This window comes from Natrix helvetica (genome assembly GCF_964273705.1).
Source record: "Natrix helvetica genome assembly, chromosome: 9".
Taxonomy (NCBI): domain Eukaryota; kingdom Metazoa; phylum Chordata; class Lepidosauria; order Squamata; family Natricidae; genus Natrix; species Natrix helvetica.
In genome coordinates this window covers 1,259,659-1,285,101 of record NC_138560.1, presented here as the reverse complement: position 1 = coordinate 1,285,101, position 25,443 = coordinate 1,259,659, and the positions used below count along the sequence as shown (strand labels likewise).

General features: G+C 50.1%; 2 protein-coding genes across 4 annotated transcripts; both read left to right on the top strand.

Moving 5' to 3' along the window:
* Positions 1–538: 538 nt before the first annotated feature.
* Positions 539–7,695, top strand: THAP8 (THAP domain containing 8). 3 transcript variants are annotated; one of them, XM_081962198.1, is made up of 4 exons: positions 539–749; positions 2,224–2,416; positions 4,335–5,369; positions 6,411–7,695. In XM_081962198.1, the coding sequence occupies exons 1-4, from the start codon at positions 574–576 to the stop codon at positions 6,555–6,557; spliced, it is 1,551 nt and encodes a 516-aa protein (XP_081818324.1). In that variant the 5' UTR covers positions 539–573; the 3' UTR covers positions 6,558–7,695. The 3 variants fall into 3 exon arrangements, with proteins under 3 accessions (XP_081818324.1, XP_081818325.1, XP_081818326.1); XM_081962199.1 differs by having other exon boundaries at positions 559–674; XM_081962200.1 differs by lacking the exon at positions 539–749 and adding an exon at positions 910–944.
* A 2,077-nt stretch (positions 7,696–9,772) lies between these two features.
* On the top strand, positions 9,773–24,305 carry CLIP3 (CAP-Gly domain containing linker protein 3). The gene is made up of 14 exons (XM_081962065.1): positions 9,773–9,821; positions 13,211–13,369; positions 14,705–14,844; positions 15,237–15,330; positions 15,984–16,145; positions 17,234–17,352; positions 18,933–19,169; positions 19,974–20,109; positions 20,275–20,412; positions 21,255–21,389; positions 21,578–21,701; positions 22,060–22,121; positions 23,262–23,334; positions 23,969–24,305. Exons 2-14 carry the CDS (start codon positions 13,234–13,236, stop codon positions 24,021–24,023), a joined length of 1,611 nt encoding a protein of 536 aa, XP_081818191.1. The 5' UTR covers positions 9,773–9,821; positions 13,211–13,233; the 3' UTR covers positions 24,024–24,305.
* The last annotated feature ends 1,138 nt before the right edge of the window (positions 24,306–25,443 follow it).

Sequence of the window (25,443 nt, the reverse complement as noted above, 5' to 3'; positions counted from 1 at the left end):
TTTCTCTTTATTCAAGGTTTCCACTTGCTGGCCATTAGATCCCAGTGGTTCCATTAAGATGAGCAAAGGGATGCTGATTTAACACAGTGTTTTTCGACCTGGGCCACTTTAAGATGCCGGCTGGGGAATTCTGGGAGTTGAAGTCCATACCTGTTCAAGTGGCAAAAGTTGAAACAGAGATGCAAAGTGCTTTAATTCAGGCCAAATGGCATTCAGCTTTAGTGGGGTGTATGTTTGTGTCTGTATCTACCGCAGGGGTCCCCAAACCTAGAAACTTAAGACTTGTGGACTTCAACTCCCAGAATTCTCCAGCCAGCAGAGCTGGTGAACTTCAACTCCCAGAAGTCGAAAAGTCTTAAAGTTGCCACATTTGAAGACCTCTGATCAATCGTATGTCTTTCTATCTATGTTTATCTAATCTAATGTAATATAATTAATGTAATACAAACATATAATATAATAATATACAATCCATATAAAAGGGAATGGAGTGCTACTCCTGTTCCCTTTTCCTATCTCTATAGCCAGCACTGCCGGCCTCCGCCCGGCGAGCCAGGGCGTCACTTGCCCGCTATGCGCAGGCGTGGCGGGCGTGGCTGCGCGGGGGCGTGTCGCCTGACGTCATCCGTCAACAAACGAGCCGGGGTCTCCGGAGGCGCCGCCACGATGACCAAGTATTGCCGGGCGCCGCGATGCTCCAACTCGGCAGGGCAGCCGCGGCGGGACCAGCGGCGGCTCAGCTTCTACAAGTCAGACCCCTTGCGGGAAGGGAGGGTGGGGTGCGGGGTGTCTGCTTGGGACCACCCGCCTCGTGCCAGGGGGCGGGGCCGGACTGGGACTGGGAGGGGAGGAAGGGGGGGAGAGGAACTTTGGCCTGACCCCCACCCCCATCCCCCAGGCAGGGCTTCCCTTCCCGCCGAGATTCCCCGGACTGCAACTGCCAGGTGGCGTGGAGAGATGGGCTTTGTAGTCCGGGCCAGCTGGGGAGAGGGCGTGGGACTGTGGTGGGGGCAGGAGGAGGGTCTCGGCCCTTCCCTTATTGTGCTTTCGGGGGAAGTTGTATGGAGGGGGGGCAGGAAATCCCTTCTCAAGGAGGGGGGCAAGAGACCCCCCTCCCTAGGAGTGGGGAAGCAGACCCCTCTGGTTGGCCTTTTGTGGTCCCAGAGCCTCTTTATGGGAAGGGGGTGAACAGACCTTTGGGAGTCTCTGGGTGTTGCTTCTTATGGGAAAGGGGGGTGTTATATAAGCAAGAGCCCCCTCCTCATTTTACTCACCTGGAAGGGGAGAGGAAGGGGCCTCTAGGCCTGAATGGGGATTGAATCTGGGGCTCCTGGGCAGCCCCATTAATAGGTGCGTAGTAGTTAAGGCACCAGCCTAGAAAACAGGAGACAGTGAATTCTAGTTCCGCCTCTGGCGACAAAAGTCAGCTGGGTGACTTTGGGCTAGCTTATCCTACCTCGCAGGGTTATCGTCATGTTGGATCCGCATGGGGGCTTTCAGAAATGGGAGAAACAGCTAGTAGATTTTTTCTTATAAAAGTAACGTTGACTTGTCCTGTCTTTGTGGATGTGGACCTCTGGGCCAAAAGGGGAAGCGGTTGGGAGTTAGTTTCTTCCCCAAAACTGTGGTTTTTCATCCGGCGAATGCAAACTCTATGACTTTCATAACGCAAAGCCAGAGACCTGACTCCATGGATAAGGTGGGGAGGTCGCAATAGGCTTGCCCTTCCAGCAAAATTGATTTTAATAGTCTCTTAAAATGACATCACTCTTGACCAGGGGTCCTCAAACTTGCCAACTTTAAGATTTGTGGACTTCCAATTCCCAGAATTCTCCAGCCAGCGAATTCTGGGAGTTGATAGTCCACAAGTCTTAAAATTGCCAAGTTTGAAGTCCTCTGCTCTTGACAGTGAAATGGGCAGCATTTAATAAGCAATGCTATTTCCTTTGGAGTAAGCCACAGCGTGTTTTATAGGGCCAAACTTTATAGCATTCCAAAACAACAGAGCTTTAACTGCATATCGTAGCTGCCTTCTTGACTTCTTTTGACCACTCTCATACCTGAATCTTATAACAAGAATCGAAGGAAGTCAACAAGATATGGGTGTCGGCAGAGAAACAAGGAAGACAATGGAGAGGACACACCCTTGTTTCAGCGGCCTGTGTTTCACACTTCATGATATCTCATTCATCCTGACCCTTCCTTTCCGTTCCCCTACTACAGGTTTCCCTTACACAATCCTGAACGTCTCCGGCAATGGCTCTCCCAAATGAACCAAGAAAAGTGGATCCCCACCAAGCACCAGCACTTGTGCAGTGATCATTTTGCCCCTTCCTGCTTTGAGTACCGGTGGGGAGTTCGCTACTTGAAGCCTGACGCCGTTCCCACCATCTTCAAGACGTCGGACAGCCCACTGGTGAGAATCCTGTTGCTTTTTTCCGTGGGGTGGGAATGACCTGTCAGAGAACATCAGGAGGGAGAGGAAAGAAGGCAATTTAAGTCTCTCTTTGTAAAGTTCAAGATCTATTAAGATGTGGAGATGGAGTGGAGACGGGTTGAAAGCAGGGGCCTCCAACCCTGGTGACTTTTAAGACTTGTGGACTTCAACTCCCAGAATTCCCCAGCTAGACATGGGGAAGTTGAAGTCCACACGTTTCAAAGTTGCTTAGATTGAAAAACACTGGATTAGGTGATTTTTCTGCTCCCTTCCAACTCTATCATTCATGGCTGGCTGGGGAATTCTGTGAGTTGAAGTCCACAAGTCTTAAAAGTCACCAAGGTTGGGCACCCCTGCGTTAAAGGAAGCAGCAGCAAACCAGTGCTCTTGTCCTCCCATAAAATATATAAAATACGGGCAGGGGGTGTATGTTCCTATAATGCCTCATTATTATTACTATATTATTATTATATTATTATTATAATGTCTTATGCTGCCCATCTCACTGTTACAGCAACTGTGGGTGGTCTATAGAACAATGCGTTTTAAAAAAAGATCATAGAAAACATTTACAAGTGGACAAAATAAGAGACTAAAAAGCAAGAGCATTTTATTTATCTATTCTTGTGTGTCTCATTCTGAAACCTCAGGGGTCCCTATTCACACAATCCGATTCCGGGGACTGGGTGTTGGGGACCGAGGGTCAGAGAATAAAACCATTTCATGCTACTATTTGGGCTGGGATTTAGCTGGCTGTAAACATAAGTTCAGGTTTATCTCAGCTTGGGAAAGATAAATATCAGGGTTTGGTTATTTTGTGTGTGTGTGTGTGTGTGTGTGTGTGTGTGTGTTTGCTGATAGGGCTTTGATTTCTAAACACGCCCCTGGTGGCCACAGCTGAATATTCCGGCTTTGCAGCAGGTTGGACTTAGATCCAGGAGTAAACAACTATTGTCAGGTGACTTTTAAGTGCAGCTTTAATTACCCCTGGAGGGAATCAGGTTGAGGGACAGGTATGTGCTACGTGAGGCCTGGAGCTTTTTCAGGGATGAAAGGCCTGGAATCTTCAGAGAGGCTCCCAAACAGGAGAGATTAGAAGACATCAAAAGACTGGAAGTCTTTAAGAAGATGCTGGATAGCCATTAGTCTGGAACGGTATAGGGTTTCCTGCCTAGGCAGGGGGTTGGACTAGAAGACCTCCAAGGTCCCTTCCAACTCTACTATTGTATTGCATTGTTTACAATAAGTCCTCGACCTACAAGCACAATTAAGCCCAAAATTTTTGTTGCTAAGTGGGACAGTTGTTAAGTGAATCACTGCAGTTTTTAAGTTAGTAACAATATTGTTAAGCGAATCTGGCTTCCCCGTTCACTTTGCTTGTCAGAAGGTCATGAAAGGTGATCACATGACCCCAGGTCACTGCAACCGTTATAAATACTTCACCTGCCCCCAGGTGCTTTGAACTATAAGTCAACTCCCTTTCCTCCCTGACAGCCCTGGAAGATGGTTACCACTCTCCCCTGATCCTCCTCAATAGGCTGATGATACAAGTAGCCCTTGGCTTACAGTGGTTTGTTTATCCTCCTCCTCCCTGAAAACTCCCCTCCTAGCACTGATTTTGTTCCCTAGTTGGGTCATGAAACGTCTGCAGGAAACCACCAATCTAAGAGAGCACCAAGGACCCCACTATCCCCCTCCTCCTCTTCCTTCCCCCCCTCTCCCTTCTCCTCCTCTTTCACCCCACTGATGACGTTACCTAGCTGGGTCATGAAAGGTCTGCAAGAAAACCACCAAGCTCAGAGAGCACCCAGGACCCCACAGTTCAACCCCGAGCTACAAACATTCTCCTTTTTGGGTAAATTGCATCGTTGACAGGTGGCCCTTTTCTTTATTTCAGAAGAGGGAGGGTCCTGGCAAACCGGATTCCAACACCCCTGCCAAGAAGCTGATTGTCGAGTGTGGTGGAGAGTGGGCCGCCCCCTCTGCAGAAACCCCGACCTGCCAGGAGCCCGACGCCATGGAGACTCTCACCATAGCCATAGACCCCAGCGTGGGCGCCACCCCGGTCTACGTGGAGACTCAGTCTTCGGCCCCCAACTTGGACTTCCAGGCCCTCTCGGGACCCCTGGTGAACCTGCTTCCTCTGGTCCAAATCGTGGAGCCCCTCAAAGCGGTGACCCTGGCGGTGGCTTCCCCAGCCGTGGCGGGCCAAGCTCTGCAGGAGCCCCTGGAGCAGCAGGTGGTGGATTTTGTGGCCTCCCTGCCCCCGGCCACCCTGGGAGCCTTGCCCAGCTCTTCCGTAGGGCTGGCCGGGCAGCTGTGTACCGAAGTGGCCTTGCCTTGCGAAGTTTTGGCCACGGGCGATCAGACTTCCATACAGGCTGTGATGGCCGAGCCGGCAGCGATGGCTGAACAGGGGGCCCTGGTGATCGAGAACGTCTCCATCGAGCCTTTCCTGGGAGGCGGCCCTTCCGTGGCCCTCCCCGTCCTGCAAGAGCCCACCGCCACCACCGAGATGGTGGCCTACTTTGAGACCATCCCCACCGCTCCCGCCGCCGCCGCCTCTTCCGGGCTGTCGCCCACCGAGACGGTGTTGTCCTCGGCCCTCAGCCTGCCCATCGTCTCCACCCTGCCCATCGTCTCCAACCAGGCGCCCCCAGAGGCCGCCCTCTCGGCCGAGGAGGCGAAGCTGGAGGAGGGCAGCTCTTCCGCCGACTCTTCGGAGGAGCCCCTGGGGGAGCACCGCTACCACCGGAACGAGGGGACGACGGCTGAGCTGGTGGGGGTGGTGATGGGGCTGCAGAAGAAGGTGAAGGTGCTCCAGCAGAGGCACCGGAGGCACTGCGCCAAGCTGGAGGCCATGGAGAGCATGGTGGAGCAGCTCTGGAAGGAGAACTTGGTCTCGGAGGAGAAGCTGAAGGTTCTGGAGATGGTGAGTGGACGGGGCGCTTCCTTCCGCCAGGCAGAGAATTCGGGGCGTGAGGAAGTACAGGGAGTCCTTGACCTACGACCTCAAAGGAGTCCAGCATTTCGGTTGCTAAGTGAGATGTTTGTTGAGCTTTGCCCGTTCTACGGCCTTTCTTGCCACAGCTGTTTAAGTGAATTGCCGCCGTTGTTGACAGGATGCTTAGCGAATCTGGGGGTTCCCCCCCCCGCATTGGCTGCGCTTGCCAGAAGGTCGCAAAAGGGGATCCTGTGGTCCCTTTGGGGCACTGGGGGCGTTGTAAAGAGGAGCCAGTTGCTAAGAGCCCCAATTTTGATCACGTGACCACAGGGATGCTGCAGTGGTCGCAAGTGTGAAACACAGTCGTAAGGGACCTTTTTTCCGTGCTGTTGTAACCTTGAACGGTCACTAAACAAACTCTTGTAAGCCTAGAGCTGCCTGTACATCCAGGATCTGGCTTTGGGTGAAACGGCCGTTTCTTTTCTAAGTTGTTTATTCTTTTTATTTTCATGCAAATAACCACATGTAGATCATTACATAAGCAACACTATTTTGTATTATTCAATATTTGGTCAATTCATCTTACCATCAACCCCCAAAGACTCTTATTGGCTCTTCTGCTCTCCATACACCATATTTATACCCTCTCCATCGCTTTCTTACCTCTCCTCCCTCCCTCTTTTCTTCCCTCTGTCATCCTTCTCTTCTCTTCATCCCCTTCCTCTCGCCTTCTCCTCTCTCCTCTTTCCACTCCCTCTTTTTCTCCTCCTCTTTCCTTCCCACACCCTCTCCTAACCCTCTCTTCCTCCCCTTGCCTCGCTCCTCTCTTCCACCCTCTTCATCTCCTTTGCATGGTATATTTCAGCCTCTGAGTAAGCTCCGTTTAATGTTGATGGTGTTAGTAATTTCAGTGAAATGGCCATTTCAGCCCCACCTGGACACAGTGGACACTGCCAGCATCCTATCCGACTGCCCAAAGGTGCCCAGGTCTCCTAACCCCCCCCCCCTCCTCTGTCTTTCCCTCCCCAGGCCTGCCTGCAGTCCAGCACCTTCGTACCAGAGGCCGGTGGCGCAGTGGCCATCATTTGCCAGGACAGAGATCAAGCGTTGGTCTACGCCATGCCTCAACTCCCCGGTGAAGCCAGCGAGACCATCCTCCAGCTGGAAGAACAGTGAGCCAGAACTGAATGGGGGGGGGGGGGGGGCAACTGAGAACAGGCCTTTCTGCATCTGGTTGCCCCCTCCCCACTCCCCAGGAAGTGGCCAGAGGCCAGAGCCACCCAAGAAGGCTGGCCCAGCTAAACAGAACCTCAGCTGCCTCTCCGTGGCCTTATTCCTTCAGCACCTTATCTTCTGATTTCTCTCTGGGGGTATTTGAGATTATAATGTACATATATATATATCATGCACTTTCAGCCCTAATTCTTCTTGGGGCTCCGAGGCTGCTAATTTGCCTCAGCCCCGGCTGCTGTGGCCCAGGTGATGGGAATTGTAGTGCAAAAGGGAAGAGTTCAACCGCTGTTCCTCCTCCCCTGCTTATAATTCTTGTCCGCATCGCCAGATTAGCAGCCCACGAGTGCCCTCTTTGTTTTCACACCCTAGAATTTTGCTCTCTGTCGGTGCTTACTTTTTGAAGGGCTCAGATTCAACGTCTGCAGGGTGATTTTCCTTCCTGGAAGGGAAGCTACTGGCCTCTCCAGGTTTCCACACTGATTCCAGCTAGACGGAAGAGGGGATTCTGCGCTGTTGATGCCAACGGAGCCTTTCATGCAGAGCTTGCAATCCAATGGGTTATTATGATTATTATTATCATTATTATTAAGGGGTTGAATGGAAGCGGGGGGGGGGTGCAGGAGGAGCTCATAGAAAACGGGGCCACGGACAGCCAAAAAGCGAAGCATGGAAAAGATTTGAGACGCGGCAACAATCGACAATCGGCCTGGTGCATTTGGAAATGCGCCTGTGTTTTCCACACCCCAAAGCCAGCTGCAGTTGTGCACACCTGCCTTCTTCAACATGGCACTCTTGAAGACTAAATCCCAGAATCCCCCCAGCAAGACAAGATGGGAGTTTTCTGTGAATTGTAGTTCAAAGCACCTGGAAGAAACCACCAAGATGAATGCGAAACTCTCCATTGACAAGATTAAGAACCTGTCAACGTCAATTCAGAGAGAATTCAGAATTCGTTCTGCTTTTCCTCCTGGCCAGTTCCTGTAGTTGCCTTGAAGCCCAAAACGTCTTCCCAACTAGCTGCCAAATAAGACCCCAAATGAATTTTGATCATAAATCCTTTCATTGCTTAAATTTTTAAAAACACACACACACAAATACACTGGTTTCTGTGATTAACCTAAGCATTGGAGGAAAGACTTCATCGAAGGTTTTACAAAAGCGTACCCATCTTCCCCAGATTGGCGCCTTTCACATACGTTGGGCCTAAAATTCCCAGCCAAGGTAGCCAAAGGAATTCTGGGTGTTGTAGTTCACCCCATAATGGAGGCTGCCAGCTCTGGGAAGGCCAGGGTAAATCTCGAGAGAATTGAGCAGAGATCATCTCCTTGCATGTGCTGTGTGTTTATATAGTTCTGTAACTTAAATGAATAAAGGGAATCTGTCGGAAAATCTTTTGATTACATCAGGAGGGAGAAATCCAGAAGTTTGGATCCAGATATGTCCACAGGGTTAAGATGGCAATCGTGTGACCCAGCCCCCCATCTTGATTTTTTTCCAAACATTGTGTGAGCCCTGGTTGGATCTGTCCTCAACCATACACACCAAGTACAACGGAGTATGTTAAAGTGGCTCAGTGTTTTTCATCCTCAGAAACTGATACAGATTAACGAGAGTTGGAAGGGGTCTTGTAGGTCATCTAGTCCAACAGCCCCAAGCAGACCCTACTTAAGAGGTGTGGACTTCAGCTTCCAGAATTCCCCAGCCAACATGCCAGTGGACCTGAAGACCTGTGAACTGCCGTGCTCGCTGGGGAATTCTGGGAGTTGAAGTCCACGCTTCTTGCTGAGGTTGAGAAAAATGGGTATAATGGGCTATGAGGCTGTCCCAGCGTGTAGCTGTTTGGAAACCAGCCAAATTCTACATTAGGCTGACTGGCCAAGGAACCCAAAGCAAATTACTATGCTTTACCTCACCCCTTACATAAATCTATGGTGTGATCACACTTAGTTATCTTTTGCATATGTCTGGTCACCCCCCTCCCTCTCGTCCACCACGAGTGAAGCTTAAGAGCTGGAAAGTTGCAGAGCAAAGCAGATCCAGGAGGAAAGAAAATGGAGACTTTCAGATTAGAAGGCAGCCAAGCAGAGAGTGAGTTATCATGGCATATAAAATCAGGCAGGATGAGATTTATTTTCCCAGAAGGAAATGGCAATTCTTCCCCGCAGTTGGTGAGAAAAACCACATTCCTCCAGGCGATGGATATCCCCATGTGGTTTGCATTCCTGGAATTTTCAACTGGCTGAGGTTTTCGAGATCATCTAGACAGTGGTCCAACAGTGGCTCTTCACTTAGCTGCCTTTTAACAGACCACTGTCTAGCGCTCTTTCTTCTGGAGAATTTGGGGAGGGGGGGTGCTGGCCAATCACCAGGAGATGGTGAATTCTAGTGTGTCTTAGCCATGAAAATCAGTTGGGAGACTTGAAACAATCACTAGGAGACGGGGAGTTCTAGTCCTGCTTAACTATGGCTGGACGACATTGGGCCAATCACCAGGAGACAGTGAATTCTAGTGCTGCCTGAGGTATGAAAGCTCCCTGGGTGATTTGGGGCCAGTCACTCATTCTCAGTCCAGCCCACCTAACGGGGTTGTTGTGAGCAAAAATAGAAGGAGGAAGGAATACTGTATGATGTATGTTGCCTTAGAGAATAATAGAGGCCAGATAAACATTGAATAAATGCAACCAAAGGCTTTTGATGTCAGCCTCTCCGGAGGCAGGAGACCCGGGCTGGGCTGCAGCAGGGCTCCGTGGGACTTGGAAACCGGCAGGTTGCAAATACCGCCCTTTGCCCCACCTCAGAGGGGTTTGCCGGCTCTCTGGCTGGAAGATGCCCGGGTGCCCCCCCCCCCCCGAGTTCTCAGCCGCGGCTGCCTCGGAGGAAGGAAGGGACCAGCTCGGATTGCCCGGAGAGACCCCAACCCACCCCGGAGTGGAGGGAGGGGTTGGGGTCAGCAGCCCTACAGACTCGCACCAGCCCTTCCCCAGGCTCGCGACCCCCCCCCCCGCAGCAACGACCGTCTGGACGCGGGGGCTGCAGCAGGCGGCGGGGGCGGGCAGGGGGCGGTTTCTGCCGCTGATGCTGCTGCTGATGCTGCGGGCGGCGCATGAGCGCTGCCACCTCCTCCTCCTCCTCCTCCTCCTCCATTTGCACTGCGCCCGCCGAGCCCAGCCGAGGATCGCTTCGCCGCCGCCGCATCCTCGCCCCACGGTAGGTGGACGCGCTGCATTCCGGCCGGGGAGCCCTTCCCGGAGGATGCCCGGCTTGGTGGGACCCTCCCCGCCGCTCTCCCTCCCTCCCCTCCATCTGCTCGTCCTTCCAGCGGCAGAGATGCTCCTCCGGGCCCGTCCTTGCGCCTTGCATCCCGCAGCATCTTGCTTCTGGTCCTACCCCCCCACACCGCCATCCCCGCCGGTCCTTGCGACCCCCTCCCAGCCCTCCCCCGGACGGCCTCGGCCTCCTCCCCGCCGCAGAGCTCGACCTGGACCCCCGCCGCCCGTTTCCCCGACCGCTGAACCGGGATGCTTCGTCTGCTCGTCCCGCTCCTGCATCCCACGATGGAAAGGATGCTGTGCTCGCTTAAACCCCCATTATCCGTCCTGCCCATTTATTCCCCCTTCCCTCTTGTCCACCATTTCCCCCCATCCCCCTCCATCAGATGCTGGGAATTCTGGCTTGGCCTCTTAGGGGACATGCCCCTCCCTTGGGGGGGGGCTGGAGCATCGTTGTGCTCCCCCTCCTCCCGCTCCGCCAAGGACAAAAAGGCTCGCCAGGTTAAAGCGGGGCTTATTCAGCCAGAGGCAGCCCCTGGAGGGAGCAGGACGGGCTTCATGTCGGCGGACTACCTCTCCCATCATCCTCAGCCCGTATTGCTATTGTCCCAGCTGCTAGGAATTCTGGGAGCCGAAGTCCCAGCGGGTCTGGAAAGTGCCGAATTGAGGATGTAAATAGGCGTGTGTGATGCCCGCCTGGCTGGGGGCATTTTTGAAAGGGGACCCCCCCTCTCCTGGCGGGTTTTATCCATTCCGAAAGAGGGTTTTGTTTCTTTCATTTCATTTTACTGATTTGATATAAATTATTTTCTTTTATATTATATTATATTAGTTTCTATCATTTTGTTTCATTTATGTTATTTATGTTATTTTATTATTTTATTTCCCTCCTTTCTTATGTCTTTATGGGGGAGAAGACATGTCTCTTTGGAAAAATACAATTGCACCCACTGAAAGCAAACCTTAGGTGTTCCAAAGATCCAGGAATTGGGGGGGGTGCCTAATCCATGCATCCCTGGGCAGCACCCCTCCTTGGTTAACCTGCAAAACAGAACCAGCTCCCCATCTGGAAGACACCCGAGACACACAATCACAGCGACACACCTCCACACCTCCACAAGCCATGGCTGTGTGGTTGAAAGCCCAGTTTTGAGACATACAATCTTTGCCAGGCTGTATATTGATCGACTCCAGCTCATCACGGGCCTCTTGGAAGGGAGAGTGTGTGAGCGTGGGTTTTGTGCGGGAAGGAGGAGTGTGTGAGTGTGGGGTTTTCTACGGCGTCCATTCTTACGGCAGAAAGCTTGGGAATAACAACCCTGCCGGAATCTGCTCACCGTTAAATGGATCCCAGAGTCCCTTTATGGAGCTTTAATGCTCAGCGAGATCTCCCCCATTTCAGAGATGGGGCGCCTGGGAATCGGGAGGAGAGTGGGATTTCCAGAAGAGTCAAAATGTGATAGTGTGGATTGTGAAGAGGTGACAAGTGGGGCGACTCTCTTGAAGCGGAATGGAGCTGTTGGTTAAAGGAAGGGGGGGGGGGAAAGAGGTGTTTTTAGTGTGTTCAATTCTCAGTCTTTTTAAATGGAGAGCTGGGTGTTTTCAACCTTGCTAACTTGAAGAGGGGTGGACTTCAATTCCCAGAATTCCCCAGACAGAAATCACAGCAATTCTTCATCTTTACTAGCCTCTACCATGGAAGAAGGGTCTTCAACCTTGCTAACTTGAAGACCTGTGGGCTTCAACTCCCAGAGTTCCCCAGGCAGCAATGTTGGCCAAGGAGTTCTGGGAGTTGGAGTCCAGAGATCTCCGAGGTCAATAGCATGCAGGCTGGGGAATTCTGGGACTTGTAGTCCCCAGATCTCCGAGGTCTATAGCCTGCAGGCTGGGGAATTCTGGGAGTTGTAGTCCACAGATCTTTGAGGTCAATAGTTCACTGTCTGGAGAATCCTGGGAGTTGAAGTCCCCACATGCTAAATTCAATTGGCACATTGGTAGAAAAGTGGACTTGACTACTAATATAATAAATTCAGAGGGGCTTATTTTGAGATAAATGAATAGATTATTGAGCTCACGCCCTAACAAGACTGAGAGCCTTTTAGACAGATTCTTTTGGCTGCTTTGCTCACCTTAGGAAGCCAAAGAGCATTTGCTTTGTATTGGTTTAGTGCCATGTGCGAACCAAGCCATAAAGTTGGCCATGGTTTACTGCTTAATTTATATTACAGGAACTGGGCTAATTATGGCTTAGTCAATAAAGCACAATTAAGCAAGCTGTGGCTTAACCCAATGCATAAAAATGTTTTGTGATTTGATTTCAGATAAAAAAGGGGATTTGCAAAGCTTGCTCAGGAGTAACTTGACTTCTATAGCTTCTCACGTTCTTTTGTTCATGTTCCACGTTTTCGTCTTTTCATTATTTTTATATATACATATTTTATATCGCTTTTTTGTGATGGAGTAAGCTGTCCAGAGTCGCTCGACAGTGAGATGAGCAGCTTATAAATTTAACAAATACATAAATTAAATAAATAAATGTGATCAGGACTGACCAAAAAGTTATCCACAAGGGAAACTTGAGCTCATTCTCTTACATATTTCTATGTTCTGGTTTTTGGAGAGTTACTCCTTTTGTAGCCCTTAAATTTGTCTTGTGGGTAGGATGAGTGTCAGCTTGATTTAGTGGTTAAGGCATCAGCTGGAAACCAGGAGATGGTGAGTTCCAGTTCTGTGCTAGGCATGAAAGCCAGCTGGGTGACTTTGGCCCAGTCACTAGGAGACTGAGTTCTAGTTCTTCCTTAGATAAGAAGGCCAGCTGCATAACTTAAGGCCAGTCACCAGGAGGCAGGGAGTTCTAGTCCCACCTAAGGCATGAAAGCTGGCTGGATGATTTGGGCCAATCACCAGGAGATGGGAAATTCGTGTCTTGTGTTAGGCCCAAAAGACAACTGGGTGACTTTGGGCCAGTTACTAGGAGACTGTGAGTTCTAGTTCTTCTTTACAGAAGAAGGCCAACTGGATAGCATAGGGCCAATCCCCAGGAGACAGTGAGTTCTAGTTCCACCTTAGGCATGAAAGCTGGTTGGGTGACTTTAGGCCAGTCCTTCTCTCTCAGCCCAATCCACCTCACAGGGTTGTTGTTATGTGGGAAATAGGAATGGAGTAAGGAGTACTAGGCATGTTCACCATCTTGAGTTATATATGAAAATAATGAAGGTGGGACAAAAATAAATTAATTAATCCAGAGCTGATCTCCTGGCTCTGGGTTTCAAATTCCTTCGCCATCCCCTGGCTGACCGATTCCTCCTCTCCTGTTGGCCCTTGCAGAGGGAAAAGAGCTTCCCGCCGCCATGACCAAAGACGACTCCGCCAAGCTCCCTTCCGAGGAAGACCACCAGGCGCTGGAATTCCAGAGCCCAACCCTGGAGAGGAGGAAGAAGCCCATCGTCCACCCTTCAGCCCCAGCTCCACTCCCTAAAGATTATGGTGAGCTGATTCCTTTCCACCCTCTTCTTCTGCAGCCCCATCCTCCCCACTTGACCTGATAAGGCAGGGGGGGGGGGAAACTCGATTTCATTGAGGGCCGCACCAGGGTTGTGTTTAACCTTGGGGGGGCCAGGTTGGGCGTAGCCGGGGTAGACATGGCTAGCTCAACATCACTTGTGTCGGGGGAATCTGTGGTGGCCGGAGTGCTCTGCCGGAGAAAACTGTTTTCACTGGCAAAAGCACCGCGTGCCAGTCCTTCGAGATCCGGGCCCCGACCCTTGAGTTTGACACCTCTGTGATAAGGTGATAATGGTGATGGCGATTGGTGGGTCAGATGCCTCATGGACTAGAGGGAGTCCCTGACTCACAACAGTTCATTTAGGGTCCATTCAAAGTCACAACAGCACCAAAGAAAAGTCACTAATGACTGTTTTTCCCACAGTCCATTCAGACACACACACACACTCAAGCCCCAACGTCATGTTGGCATCCAGAACGATGTGCGTTGCTCACGGAAAGAGCAAACTGACCTGCTGGTTTTAATTCATCAGCTGCTGAATCAGGTCTCCGTTGGCGCACTGGGCAACGGTTGTGCTTCAAAATAAAAACATTAAAAAACACACACACGCAAAAGATCCCACGAGCTTCAAATCTGCCTGCTCATGAGCCGAGGAGGCCGCTGGCGAAACGCGGGTGATGAATTCAGGAAGGGGCAGCTGATTCGGGGACTCCAGCCGATTCGTTCAGAGGACACAGCCCAGGATGAAATGGGGACAGCTGTCCTGCATGAGAACGGGAGGGGAATATGGGACAGATAGTCCTGGGCTAAGGACCTCAGTTGAGTTGGGAAGGAAGTGGTTAAATGAGTTCTGACCCCATTTTATGGCCCTTTTTTTTACCGCAGTTGTTAAGAGCATGGCTGCAGTTGTTAAGTGAATCATTTGGTCATTAAGCAAGTCCAGCTTTTCACCATTGGTTTTGCTCATCAGAAGCTGGCCGGGAAGGTTTCCCATGACCAAGTGCCACCATTGTAAAGGCATGCCGGTTGCTGGATGCCCAAATTTTGATCATGTGACCATAGGGGTGTTACAATGGTCATTAAGTGGGAAAAACGGCCATAAGTCACTTTTTTCCGTGACTTTCTTAATTGTGGTCGTAAGCCGAGGAGTGCCTGTATTAGGTCTCTTTCAGGACTGGCTGGGGAATTCTGTGAGTTGAAGTCCACGCGTCTTAAAATCCCCAAGCTTGGAGCCCCCTGCTCTAACCATTGGTGCCCCTGCTTTGAAACCAACGGTGGGGTGACGTCCTTTTCCTCTCCCCTCCTCCCCTCTGCAGCTTTCACGTTCTTTGATCCCAACGATCCCGCTTGCCAAGAAATCCTCTACGATTCCATCACCACCGTCCCGGAGCTCTTTGCCATCATCCGCCAGTGGGTTCCCCAGGTGCAGCATAAGATCGACATGATCGGCAATGAGGTGAGCAGGCAGGCACCGGGCAGATCCCCCAGGACAGCCGAGGGTTAAGTGGTGAAAGCACCGGGCTGGGAACCAGGAGGCTGGGAGTTCTAGTCCTGCCTCAGGCATGAAAGCCAGCTGGGTGACTCTGGGCCAATCACCAGGAGACAACGAGTTCTAGTTCCACCTTCAGCATGAAAGCTGGCTAGGTGATTTTGGGCCAATCACCAGGAAACCGGGCACTCTAGTCCCGCCGTAGGTATGAAAGTTGAATTCGCTTAATGATTCCTTGATGAAAATGGTCATGAAATTGATCCCATATCATGATGACTCACTTAGTAACCGAAATGCTGGATTTCATTGTAGTTGTAAGTTGAGGACTAACAGTAGTCTCTTTCTTCTGCCCACTTCAGATCCTGAAGCGTGGATGCCACGTTGATGACCGGGATGGGCTGACAGATATGACCCTCCTGCATTACGCGTGTAAAGCCGGCGCACACGGTGTGGGTAAGGCACAAGATACTGGCATTCATATTTATTTACGTATTAAATTTATTTGGTTGCCCCCGAGGTGACTTTGGGCAGCTTACAACATTAAAAGCTATGAAATCAGAAAGCATGCATATTTCTAAAGTTGATAAAAAAGGTGGGTTTGTGCTTATAGATTCACTAAGCTTAGACTTGTGCCGAGTTACCCAAAACACACACCTGAAGTCTGAATTTCCTGAGCTCCTTCGTGACAAACTTCTCCTTTCTTATGAAATTTAGATTACAATGATCTTGGGTCCTTTATTTCAGAAAGCTGTCCTTGATTAGAATATTTCACTTTTCATTTTTTACTTCATGTTTTACTTCATTTTCACTTAATTTTACTATATCATTTATTTATTTATTTATTTTATATTTTATATTTTATTTTATTTTTTATTTTTTATTTTATTTATTATTCTTTATTTTATTTTTTGTTTTATTATTTATTATTTTATTTTATTTATTATTTTATTTATTTATTATTTTATTTATTATTTTATTTTATTTATTATTTTATTTTATTTTATTGCCCTCACCCACCCCCCCATCTCACCTACAGGTGGCCTATGGGGTCAGTTTCCTCTGGGGAGGCTCTTGAGGGAGCTTACCTGTGCTTTTCCTCATCCCAGGTGATCCCGCCGCCGCCGTGCGTCTCTCTAACCAGCTGCTGGCTCTGGAGGCAGATGTGACGCTGCGCAGCCGCTGGACCAACATGAATGCTCTCCATTACGCAGCTTACTTTGACGTCCCCGAACTCATCCGGATCCTCCTCAAGGCCTCCAAGCCGAAAGGTGTGTTTGCATGAAGGAGGTGGGACACGTTGCCAATATGAGCTGGCATTTTCACTGAAGCTTGCTTCAATCGCCATTTTTAAGTCAGCCAATTAATGGCTTAGGATGGTGTTTGGCAACCTTGGGAATTTGAAGAGGGGTAGACTTCGACTCCCAGAATTCCCCAGCCTTCCTCAAGTACAATAGCACACCAGCTGGGGAATTCTGGGAGTTGAAATCCTCACGGCTGAAAATTCACTAGCATGCAGGCTGGGGAATTCTGATTCCTGGTTGCTAACCTGTGGGAAAGTGTTCCCGGTAACCAGCGGCTCCTCTCCTGGGATCCCTCCACTCCGTGGCAACCTTCCATGTCAGAGGGAAGAGACTCTCTGCTAATCTCTGCGGCCTTTGATACTCACTATCAGTAGATACTCTCCAGTTTTGCTCCTGAAATGCAAGAAATGGCAAAAGGGTTGGGAGGTTTTCAAGTGTTGGTCTGGCCCATATAGCAGAAAGGCTGAAATGTTGGTCAAATGTGGAGAGCCAGCCATGGGAGTCATCGCAGAAAGCAGAGCACACCAATTCGTGCTAGTGACAACAAGGACGTCAGGATTATTGGGAGATCTGTGGCACTGCTCTCCCTCTCAGCTTCCCTTCTAAGCCAGAGTTATTCAACCAAGATGGATGGACTTCAACTCCCAGAATTCCCCAGCCCAACAGGAGGGCAGGGCGGTGGTCCACTCCTCTTCAAAGAGAATAGCAGGATGGTTAGGGAATCCTGGGAGTTGAAGTCCTCACATCTTCAAGTTACCAAGCATGGCTGACTGGGGAATCCTGGGAGTTGAAGTCCACCTGTCTTAAAATTCTGTAGCATGTTAACTGAGGGATTCTGGGAGTTGAAGTCCACACGTTTTAAAGTTCCTTAGCATACGAGCATGGTTGCTTGTATTTGCTGAAGAGCTTCATGGACATTGTGGATGGAGAAACCAAACATGGGACATAAAGGAGCCGGGCCTCCCTTCCCTCCAAGGCCAGAGCTGAATATTTTGCAAATGCAGCCTAAAATAATTCAGAATCCCGACTGAGTCTGTCTTGTTTTTTTCCTGAAGTTCTCAACTCGACGTGCAGTGATTTCAACCACGGAACCGCCTTACACATCGCTGCTTCGAATCTCTGTTTGGGGGCCGTGAAGTGTCTTCTGGAACATGGGGCAAACCCCGCTGTCAGGGTGAGAAAAAAAGTGGCGGCACAGATAACAGGTCTTCGATTGAGAAGAAGGGCTAGACCAAGGAGTATCCAAACTTGGCAACTTGAAGACTTATGGACTTCAGCTCCCAGAATTCCCCAGCCAGCTCTGCTGGAGCTCTGCCGGCTGGGGAATTCTGGGAGTTGAAGTCCACAAGTCTTAAAGTTCCCAAGTTTGGACACTCCTGGGTAAGACCCACATTCTCAGAAACATGGATCCAATGCTTTCAAAATATTCTTTTTTATTATTCTAAACTTTTATTCATTAAACATGAAACTTAGTCAACTGAACATTCAAAAATGCATCACAAATACCATTGACTGGCGCTAATGGTTGACAGGGGTTGCTGCCAGTGTCCTAGGTATCAACCAAGGACCTTCGTAAGATATATGATGTTCCGAGTACCGCAGTCTTTTGCAGTTCCACTGGTGTTATTGCAGGAAGCTGCAATTTCTTGATATGTTGTATAAAATTCTTGGACCTGGTGCCAAGTGCCCCAATGACAAAGGGCATCTCTGGCACATGTTTCATCCATAATTGTGTAGTTTCAATGGCCAGGTCACAATATTTCGTGATTTTTTTCCAGTTCTTTTTCTTCGACTCTGGTGTCTCCCAGTACAGAGATATCAATAAACCGTACGTTTCAGTTTTCTACAACTGTGATATTTGGCATGTTATGTTGCTGTTGTTGTTCAATGCAGTTAGATGTTCTCTTAGATGCGATCCGTTTGCTTGATGCACATGAGGGACTCTTGGCCAACCCCTCTAAACGGATGCCAGAATGATGCTCACATACAAAAATGTGTCAAACCAGATGCAAAAATTAGATTTTGAAGATGCCATATAAATAGCCCAGCCTGTTAATCAGGAGACTTGGCGTAGGAAAAGCACCTCCAGTGATGCTGCTGTATGTGACATTAGCAGACAGAAAATGGTTGTCACCACGAGACAGAGAAAATGCTGAGACCTTAGAAAGAGTGTGGAAAAGAGCAACCAAGAGGATGAGGGGACTGGAGGCTAAAACAGACGAGGGAGAGTTGCAGTTGAACTGGGCAGGTCTAGTCTAAGGAAGAGAAGGACTAGGGGTGACTTGGTAGCAGCCTTCCAATATCTCAGGGGTTGCCTCAAAGAAAAAGAGGGAGTCAAACTATTCTCCAAAGCACCTGAAGGCAGGACAAGAAGCAATGGATGGAAGCTAACCAAGGAGAGAAGCAACCTAGAACTAAGGACAGTGAGGACAATTAACCTGTGTAACTACTTGCCCCAGAGGTTGTGGGTTCTCCGTCACTGGAGGCTTTTAAGAAGAGATTGGACAGCCATTTGTCTGAATTGATGTAGGGCCTCCTGCTTGAGGTTGGGCTAGATGACCTCTAAGATGCCTTCTGACTCTGTTATTCTGTTATTCTTCATTGGAAGCACCTAATTTCCCTTGGTGTTTCAGTAAGGCCCATGCAATGAGAAGGGGGTCTGGTGAGACCCCCTTCAACCTTATGAAGAGGGCCTTCGATGCAATTGGTGGAAAGACCCTGCAGTGTCCCCCCCACCTCTCTTTCTCTCAACAGAACAGCAAAGGGCAGGTCCCGGCTGACGTCGTGCCAGACCCCATGGACATGACGCTGGACAAGGCCGAGGCCGCCATGATCGCCAAGGAGCTGAAGCAGCTACTGCTGGACGCCGTGCCTTTGAGTTGCAGCCTGCCCAAGGTCACCCTGCCCAACTACGACAACATTCCCGGGAATCTCATGCTCCTCTCTCTCGGCCTGAAGCTGGGTGACCGCGTTCTGGTGGACGGGCAGAAGGTAAGGAAGGTGGCAGGTGAACCTGGGAGAGGTTTGCCCCCAGGTCTCTTTCAGGCTCATTGGAACGGCCAGTTTTTCCATCTGTTCCCGCCTAAGGATAGCAAACTCCATCGTGGAGGGCTGTCAGCCCCTTGAGGGAATGTTGTAAGGTATGATTACAGAATCCTGAAGGCCGGCCATATTTTCCCCTCCGTCCTCTCTTATACCGAAGAGAATCAAGGCAGGACTGTCTTGAGTTTCTTCCTCACCTTTTCCCGCTGTCCTGGGACAGAATTATATTTTCGGTTAACAGCTTCTGTTTTCCTTTGTCAAGGCTAGGTCTGCTTTAATTTACAAATGTGTAGCCAAAGATAACCAACAGGTCCCGAGATTAGATTTGGTGGGAAAGAAGAAAGGGAGGGAGGGAGGGAGGGAGGGAGGGAGGGAGGGACACCTGTATGCAGAACAAAAGCACAACCACTTCTGCAGCACCCATGAAAATTTGGGAACCCCTCAAACTGCATAGGGACTTAATATGGGAAGTGCCCCTAGATTATCTACCCAAGATTGTTTGCAATCTGTATAGCTCTTGGGGCTGGGCTACACATTACACTGCCATCCGAAGATCCACCTGCGCCAGTTAGCTACCTCTGCAGGCCGCTGCTTCCCCAGCTGGATCACCCTTGTTGAATTAGGTCTCAGAAGGGCCCTAAAGGGTCCCATTAGATCCCCAGCTCAGATTACATCTGTATCCAGAGAGGTGATGCACAGGTAATTTTCTGTTCTCCGAGCACCTTTGATCCTGTCATGTTGTGCCGCCTACAGGTGGGCACCTTGCGTTTCTGTGGCACGACCGAGTTTGCCAGCGGCCAGTGGGTTGGCGTAGAGCTGGACAAGCCTGACGGCAAGAACGATGGCAGCGTGGGTGGCATCCGCTACTTCATTTGCCCACCAAAGCATGGTGAGTATTATCAGGGCTGGGCCCACAACCGACAAAGAATCCCCCCCCCCTTGTGTCAAATTCAGATGATGTCAAATGTCGGAGAAGGAGAAAGTTGTCGGTGGTGGAATTGTTGCCAGGGTGATTAATCTGGGCCTCTCGTTTTCTTCTCTCTTGCCTTCCCAGGGCTGTTTGCTTCGGTGTCCAAGATCTCCAAAGCAGCTGACCAAACACCATCGGTCACCTCCACCCCACGGACCCCCCGCATGGATTTTTCCCGCATGACAGCCAAAGGGTGCAAGGAGAAGGACAAGGACCGGAAAGGTGCTCTTTTGAGAGGGGGTTGCAGAAGCTCCCCCACTTTCCCCCTGACAGCTGGCAGGCCCCGGAGAGCGGCTTCTTCTCTCCGATTTGACTCAACGGCTCAACGGTCTTGGGGAATAGGTGTTGGAGGGGGCAGCCCATAGCAGGTGGAAGGAGGAGGAGAAGATTAAGGAGAAGAGCCATTTCTTCCCTCTTTGGGGGAGAGCAAAGGGGTATAGAAGAGCACAAACAGGTGGGAAGGGGCTATGAAAGAGGGTTGGAAGAGAAAGAGGGGCAGAGGAGGAGAAGCACCAGCACGGGACATACAGGTTGAATTTTGGGGTCCCGGGTGCTCTCTGAGCTTGGTTGTTTGGTTGCAGGCATTTCATGACCCAACTAGGTAACATCATCAGTGCTGGTGAATGTGGGGGAACCGGTCCTCTCCAGCAGTCAGCACTTAGATAAGCAGGGATTAATACCAGACAAACAATCAAGGCACCGCTACCAAGGAGAAAACAACACCCAGTAACACTGGCAAAGAAGACAACTATATAAACAGGATACAAACTCCATCCTCCCTTACTCTGATGTTAGCTAGTTGGGCAATGGAATGTCTGCAAGGACACAGCCAACTTCAGAGAGCACTAAGGACCCCACACTCCTCCTCTTCCTCCTCCTCCTCCTCCTCCTCTCCTCTTCCACTCTGCAAACTCCTTCCCTTCTAGCACCAATGGTGTTACCTAGTTGGGTAATGAAACATCTGCAAGCAAACCCCCCCAGGCTCAGAGAGCACCAAGGACTCCAAACCCCTGGACTGCTACACCCAAAATATGTCCTTCTTATTCCTCTCCCTTCTCCCTTAGCTCTCAGAAAAAAATCCTTATCCGTCGGCAGCCTGGACCGCGAAGGACTGAAGATCGACATCGGAGACCAGGTGCTGGTGGCAGGACAGAAGCAAGGGGTCATTCGTTTCTATGGGAAGACCGATTTTGCCCCAGGTAAGGCAGACGGGGTGGAGGTTAGATGGGAAGACCCTGGCGGAGGTGGAGGGGGGGCTGAGATAGGGGACCTCAACTTTTTGTGCCCCTCATTAGGGCCGCACAGAAGGTACGACATAAATCACAAGAACTGCAAATGCTGAGATCATGCTTACACTGTTCTCTCTTCTCCCTCTGCCTCCTTCTAGGCTACTGGTTTGGAATTGAGCTCGACAAACCGACGGGGAAACACGATGGCTCTGTTTTTGGGGTTCGCTACTTCACCTGCTCCCCGAAGCATGGCGTCTTTGCCCCCCCGTCCAGGGTCCAGAGGTAGGCTGGCACTTTGGATGCTGGGAAGTGAGACTTGGGCCTCATAGAATCCTGGGTAGGGCTGGAAGGGACCTTGGAGGTCTTCTAGTCCAACCCCCGGCTCTACACCAGGGGTGTCCAACCTTGGCCACTTGAAGACCTGTGGACTTCAACTCCCAGAATTCCCCAGCCAGTCACGTGACCGTGGAGATGGTGCAACCCGTCGTAAGGGTGAAAAACGGTCATCAGTCCCTTTTTTTCAGTGCCATTGTCACTTCAAACGGTCACTAAGCGAATGTTTTGTAAGTCGAGGACTCCCCAAGTTAGCAATAGGATGCTAATTTTGTTCTTAAATGAATGGCAATTCCGTCTCTTCCAGAATCGGAGGTCCGAAAGACCCCCAAGATGGCACTTCCGGGAAAAAGGTGCACCAAGTCACCAGTAGGTACACCCTGGATTTCACTCGACACTATTTTGTGGGGGGGGGGGAACGGAAGTGTTGTGGGAAAGCGACATTGGGGGAATTTGCTGGGAACCCACACGGCTGGATTTCCAGCGTGCCTCCATGGGCCTCTGCTGATTTCTACACAAAGGTTGTACAGTATGGACTTTGTAGTACTTGCGATATAGAATAGCAATAGCAATTGCACATAGACTTATATACCGCTTCACGGTGCTTTTCCAGCCCTCTCTAAGCGGTTTACAGAGTCAGCCTCTTTCCCCCCAACCATCTGGGCCCTCATTTTACCCACCTCGGAAGGACGGAAGGCTGAGTCAACCTTGAGACAGTGAGATTTGAACTGAAGTAGCCTGCAGTCCTGCACTCTAACCACTGCGCCACCTGGACTCTCTAAAGAATAGAATACTTTATTTGGCCAAGCGTGACTAGAGACACAAGGAATTGTCTCCGGTAAAGAAGCACTCAGCGGAAATGCAAAACAACAAAGTAATAACCATCATATATCGAAGTAACAATAGTCATAGTGATGATATCAGTAAGAGAAGGTGGTGGAGCAGACGAGAAGGATAAAAGTAATACAGCCATACTACATGGGTAAATATATATAGCACGTCCTGTAGCACGGGCTAACTAACATGGGCTTCCTTGTACTGTGAACCTGCCTTTTTCAAATTTATTGTTAGTAATTTGCCCTAAGCCTTAACCTTCAAGAAAACCCTCCCTTTTAGTAACTAGGAATGGTAGAAAAGCATTCAGTATACTCTAGGTCAGTGTTTCTCAAACTTGGTGACTTTAAGTCCTGTGGACTTCAACTCCCAGAATTCATAGCATAGCTGGCTGGGGGATTCTGGGAGTTGAAGTCCACAGGACTTAAAGTCGCCAAGTTTGAGAAACACTGCTCTAGGTCAACGTTTCAAAGACAAGAAAACCCATGTCAGTTAGCCAGCACAACGGTACTACAAAAACCACATTTCAAATCTTGCAAAGTCCAAATTGTGTAGCCCTCGACGTCTTCTCCTGCAGGAGCAAAGATCCAGGAGCCGAGGGGTTTTTCCAACTGGTTCCTTTCTCAGTTTTTAAAAATAATAATAATAATAATGACATTTTTTCCTCTCTTGTAGTTTCACAGCCAAAGCGCAATTTTACTACAGTCAGATCTCCAAAAGACATCACATCGGAAAATTCCATCTCCAGGTAAGAGCGGCTGGGATGGGGCCGTCTCTGAAGCCGCCTGGAATCCCCACCCACAGCTTTGCTGGCTGGGGGAATTCTGGGAGTTGAAGTCCACCCATCTTAAAAGGGCCCAAGGTAGAGAGCCATGGTTGTAAATCCATGCCTCTTGCAAATGGCTGTGGGGAGGGTTGGAAAATATGACCCCAGAGCCCCTGAAAGAAGAAGGCCATTCCCCTCTTGAGTGTCTAGATCAGTGTTTCTCAAACTTGGCGACTTTAAGTCCTGTGGACTTCAACTCCCAGAATCCCCCAGCCAGCATAGCTGGCTGGGGAATTCTGGGAGTTGAAGTCCACAGGACTTAAAGTCGCCAAGTTTGAGAAACACTGGTCTAGATCCTTCTGCAGAGGATTTGCTTCTTGGTGGTTGAATTTCATTCTGCCCGAGCACGACTGGGCATCCTTATTGGGGAGACGTTGGTTGGGTCTTCTTCATGCCACGCTCCCATGGACCTCAACCCCACCCTAAGTCCCCAAGAATCCCTTCGCCACTTGAGGTGTCCTCCATTCCAGAAGGGTCTTCAGAAGATCCGTGCCCTTCTGCAGCTTTCTTCCCCGCCACCCTTGAAGCCAACCGCGCTTCCTTTTTTCTCCCGCAGGATCCTTTTCTGTTGCTGGTTCCCGTGGATGTTGCGTGCGGAAATGCAGCCGTAGAGTTTCCCCCTCCTGCGCCCTCCTCTTCCTCCGCTCTTCCTCCGCTCTCCACGTAATCCAAGACTGCTCTTCGGATCTGTCGCTCACCTCTCCTGCTCCCCACCTCCATCACCATCCTAGTGAACCCAGTGCCTTGCTAGATCACATGAACCACCCCAGTAGATCGTGAGAAACGCTAAACCCCTCCTCCCGTTTGTCCTCCGTTTTCTGAGCTGTGGCACCACTGGTCTCTTCTAGCCCTTCTTTTGAGGATCTGGCAACGGCCACGAGAGTCATTTTCCTACCGGGGGTGGGGGTACAGGGGTGGGGTGGGGGGGAGGACATCCCTTCAGTTGTGCTTGGGAGGCCCGTCTCTGAGCTTTCCCGCAGTCAGGGAATGTATAGTCCAGCTAGGAGGTCTTCACTGCAAAACCCCACATTCACACATCGCAAATCCAGTTGGCTTCCTTGGACAACCGTTTGTCTGGGGTGGAATAAGATCTCCTGGCTTGGGCAGGGGGTTGGACTAGAAGACCTTTGAGATCCCTTCCAGCTCTAGGCTTCTACCATCCTAAAATTGAGTCTGCAGGCTGAGGGGCAACGGTCTCCCCTTAGTCTGCAGCTCACCCAGCCCTTTGAGAGACGGACGTAGGAAACTCTCGTTTCTAAACCTGCTGGCTGGGGGATTCTGGGAGTTGTAGTCCGTGCACATTTCTCACGTTGCCAAGTTTGAAAATCACTGCCTTGGTCCAACGTAGACCACCAATGCTCCGTTGAGGAGGGCTGTGGTCAAGGATCACTCTGTTTGGTTAATCGGTTAGGATCCTAGTCCCAAACACACGCCTTCTTTGAACATCAAGCTAAGATTCCCTCCAGAATCATGGCTTGTTCTTCCAACGCAGGGCTCCTTAAAAATTCTCGGCATCTCCCCTATATCTTCCTCCTAAGCTTTGCTCATCTTGTCTGTCGCCAACCAAACCGTTTCAGAAGCCTGTCGCTTCTACTCCGACGAGTAGAAAACCTCTGCTGAATTTGCTGACTCCTTCATTCTTCTTCATCAAGCGTGCCCGTGAAGGCGGATTTGAACGCGGCTTGAAATCCCCTCCCCGTTTTGCAACTAACGCGTGAGCAGGATGGGCCCCCGAGTGCCAATGCCTTTGCCCACTGATGCCGTAAGTAGCCTCTCTCGTTAGCCATCTTCCTTTCTAACCGAAAACCTCTGTCTTAGGATGAACGATGCAACAAGACACCTTTAAGGAAACCTAGTGTGTGTTAGCAGCCCTGCTTAGCTTATGTCTAATGTGCAAATGAACATACGGGGAGGGGTGTGTAGTGTTTGCGTGTCTCTCTGTGTGTAAGTACAGTACCGGAAGTCTGTTCTCTTTTTTGTTTTGTTTCAAAAGCAAAAGGCAGGGGAAGATATTATAACTGAATCTGATCT

Excerpts from the sequence above, each read along its gene's own strand:
- THAP8 (XM_081962198.1), top strand. The coding sequence starts at position 574 with ATGCGCAGGCGTGGCGGGCGTGGCTGCGCGGGGGCGTGTCGCCTGACG. Across the intron at positions 2,417-4,334 it reads AGACGTCGGACAGCCCACTG|AAGAGGGAGGGTCCTGGCAA; the intron begins GTGAGAATCCTG and ends TCTTTATTTCAG. Across the intron at positions 5,370-6,410 it reads AGCTGAAGGTTCTGGAGATG|GCCTGCCTGCAGTCCAGCAC; the intron begins GTGAGTGGACGG and ends TTCCCTCCCCAG.
- CLIP3 (XM_081962065.1), top strand. The coding sequence starts at position 13,234 with ATGACCAAAGACGACTCCGCCAAGCTCCCTTCCGAGGAAGACCACCAG. Across the intron at positions 14,845-15,236 it reads TCGACATGATCGGCAATGAG|ATCCTGAAGCGTGGATGCCA; the intron begins GTGAGCAGGCAG and ends TGCCCACTTCAG. Across the intron at positions 17,353-18,932 it reads GGGCAAACCCCGCTGTCAGG|AACAGCAAAGGGCAGGTCCC; the intron begins GTGAGAAAAAAA and ends TTCTCTCAACAG.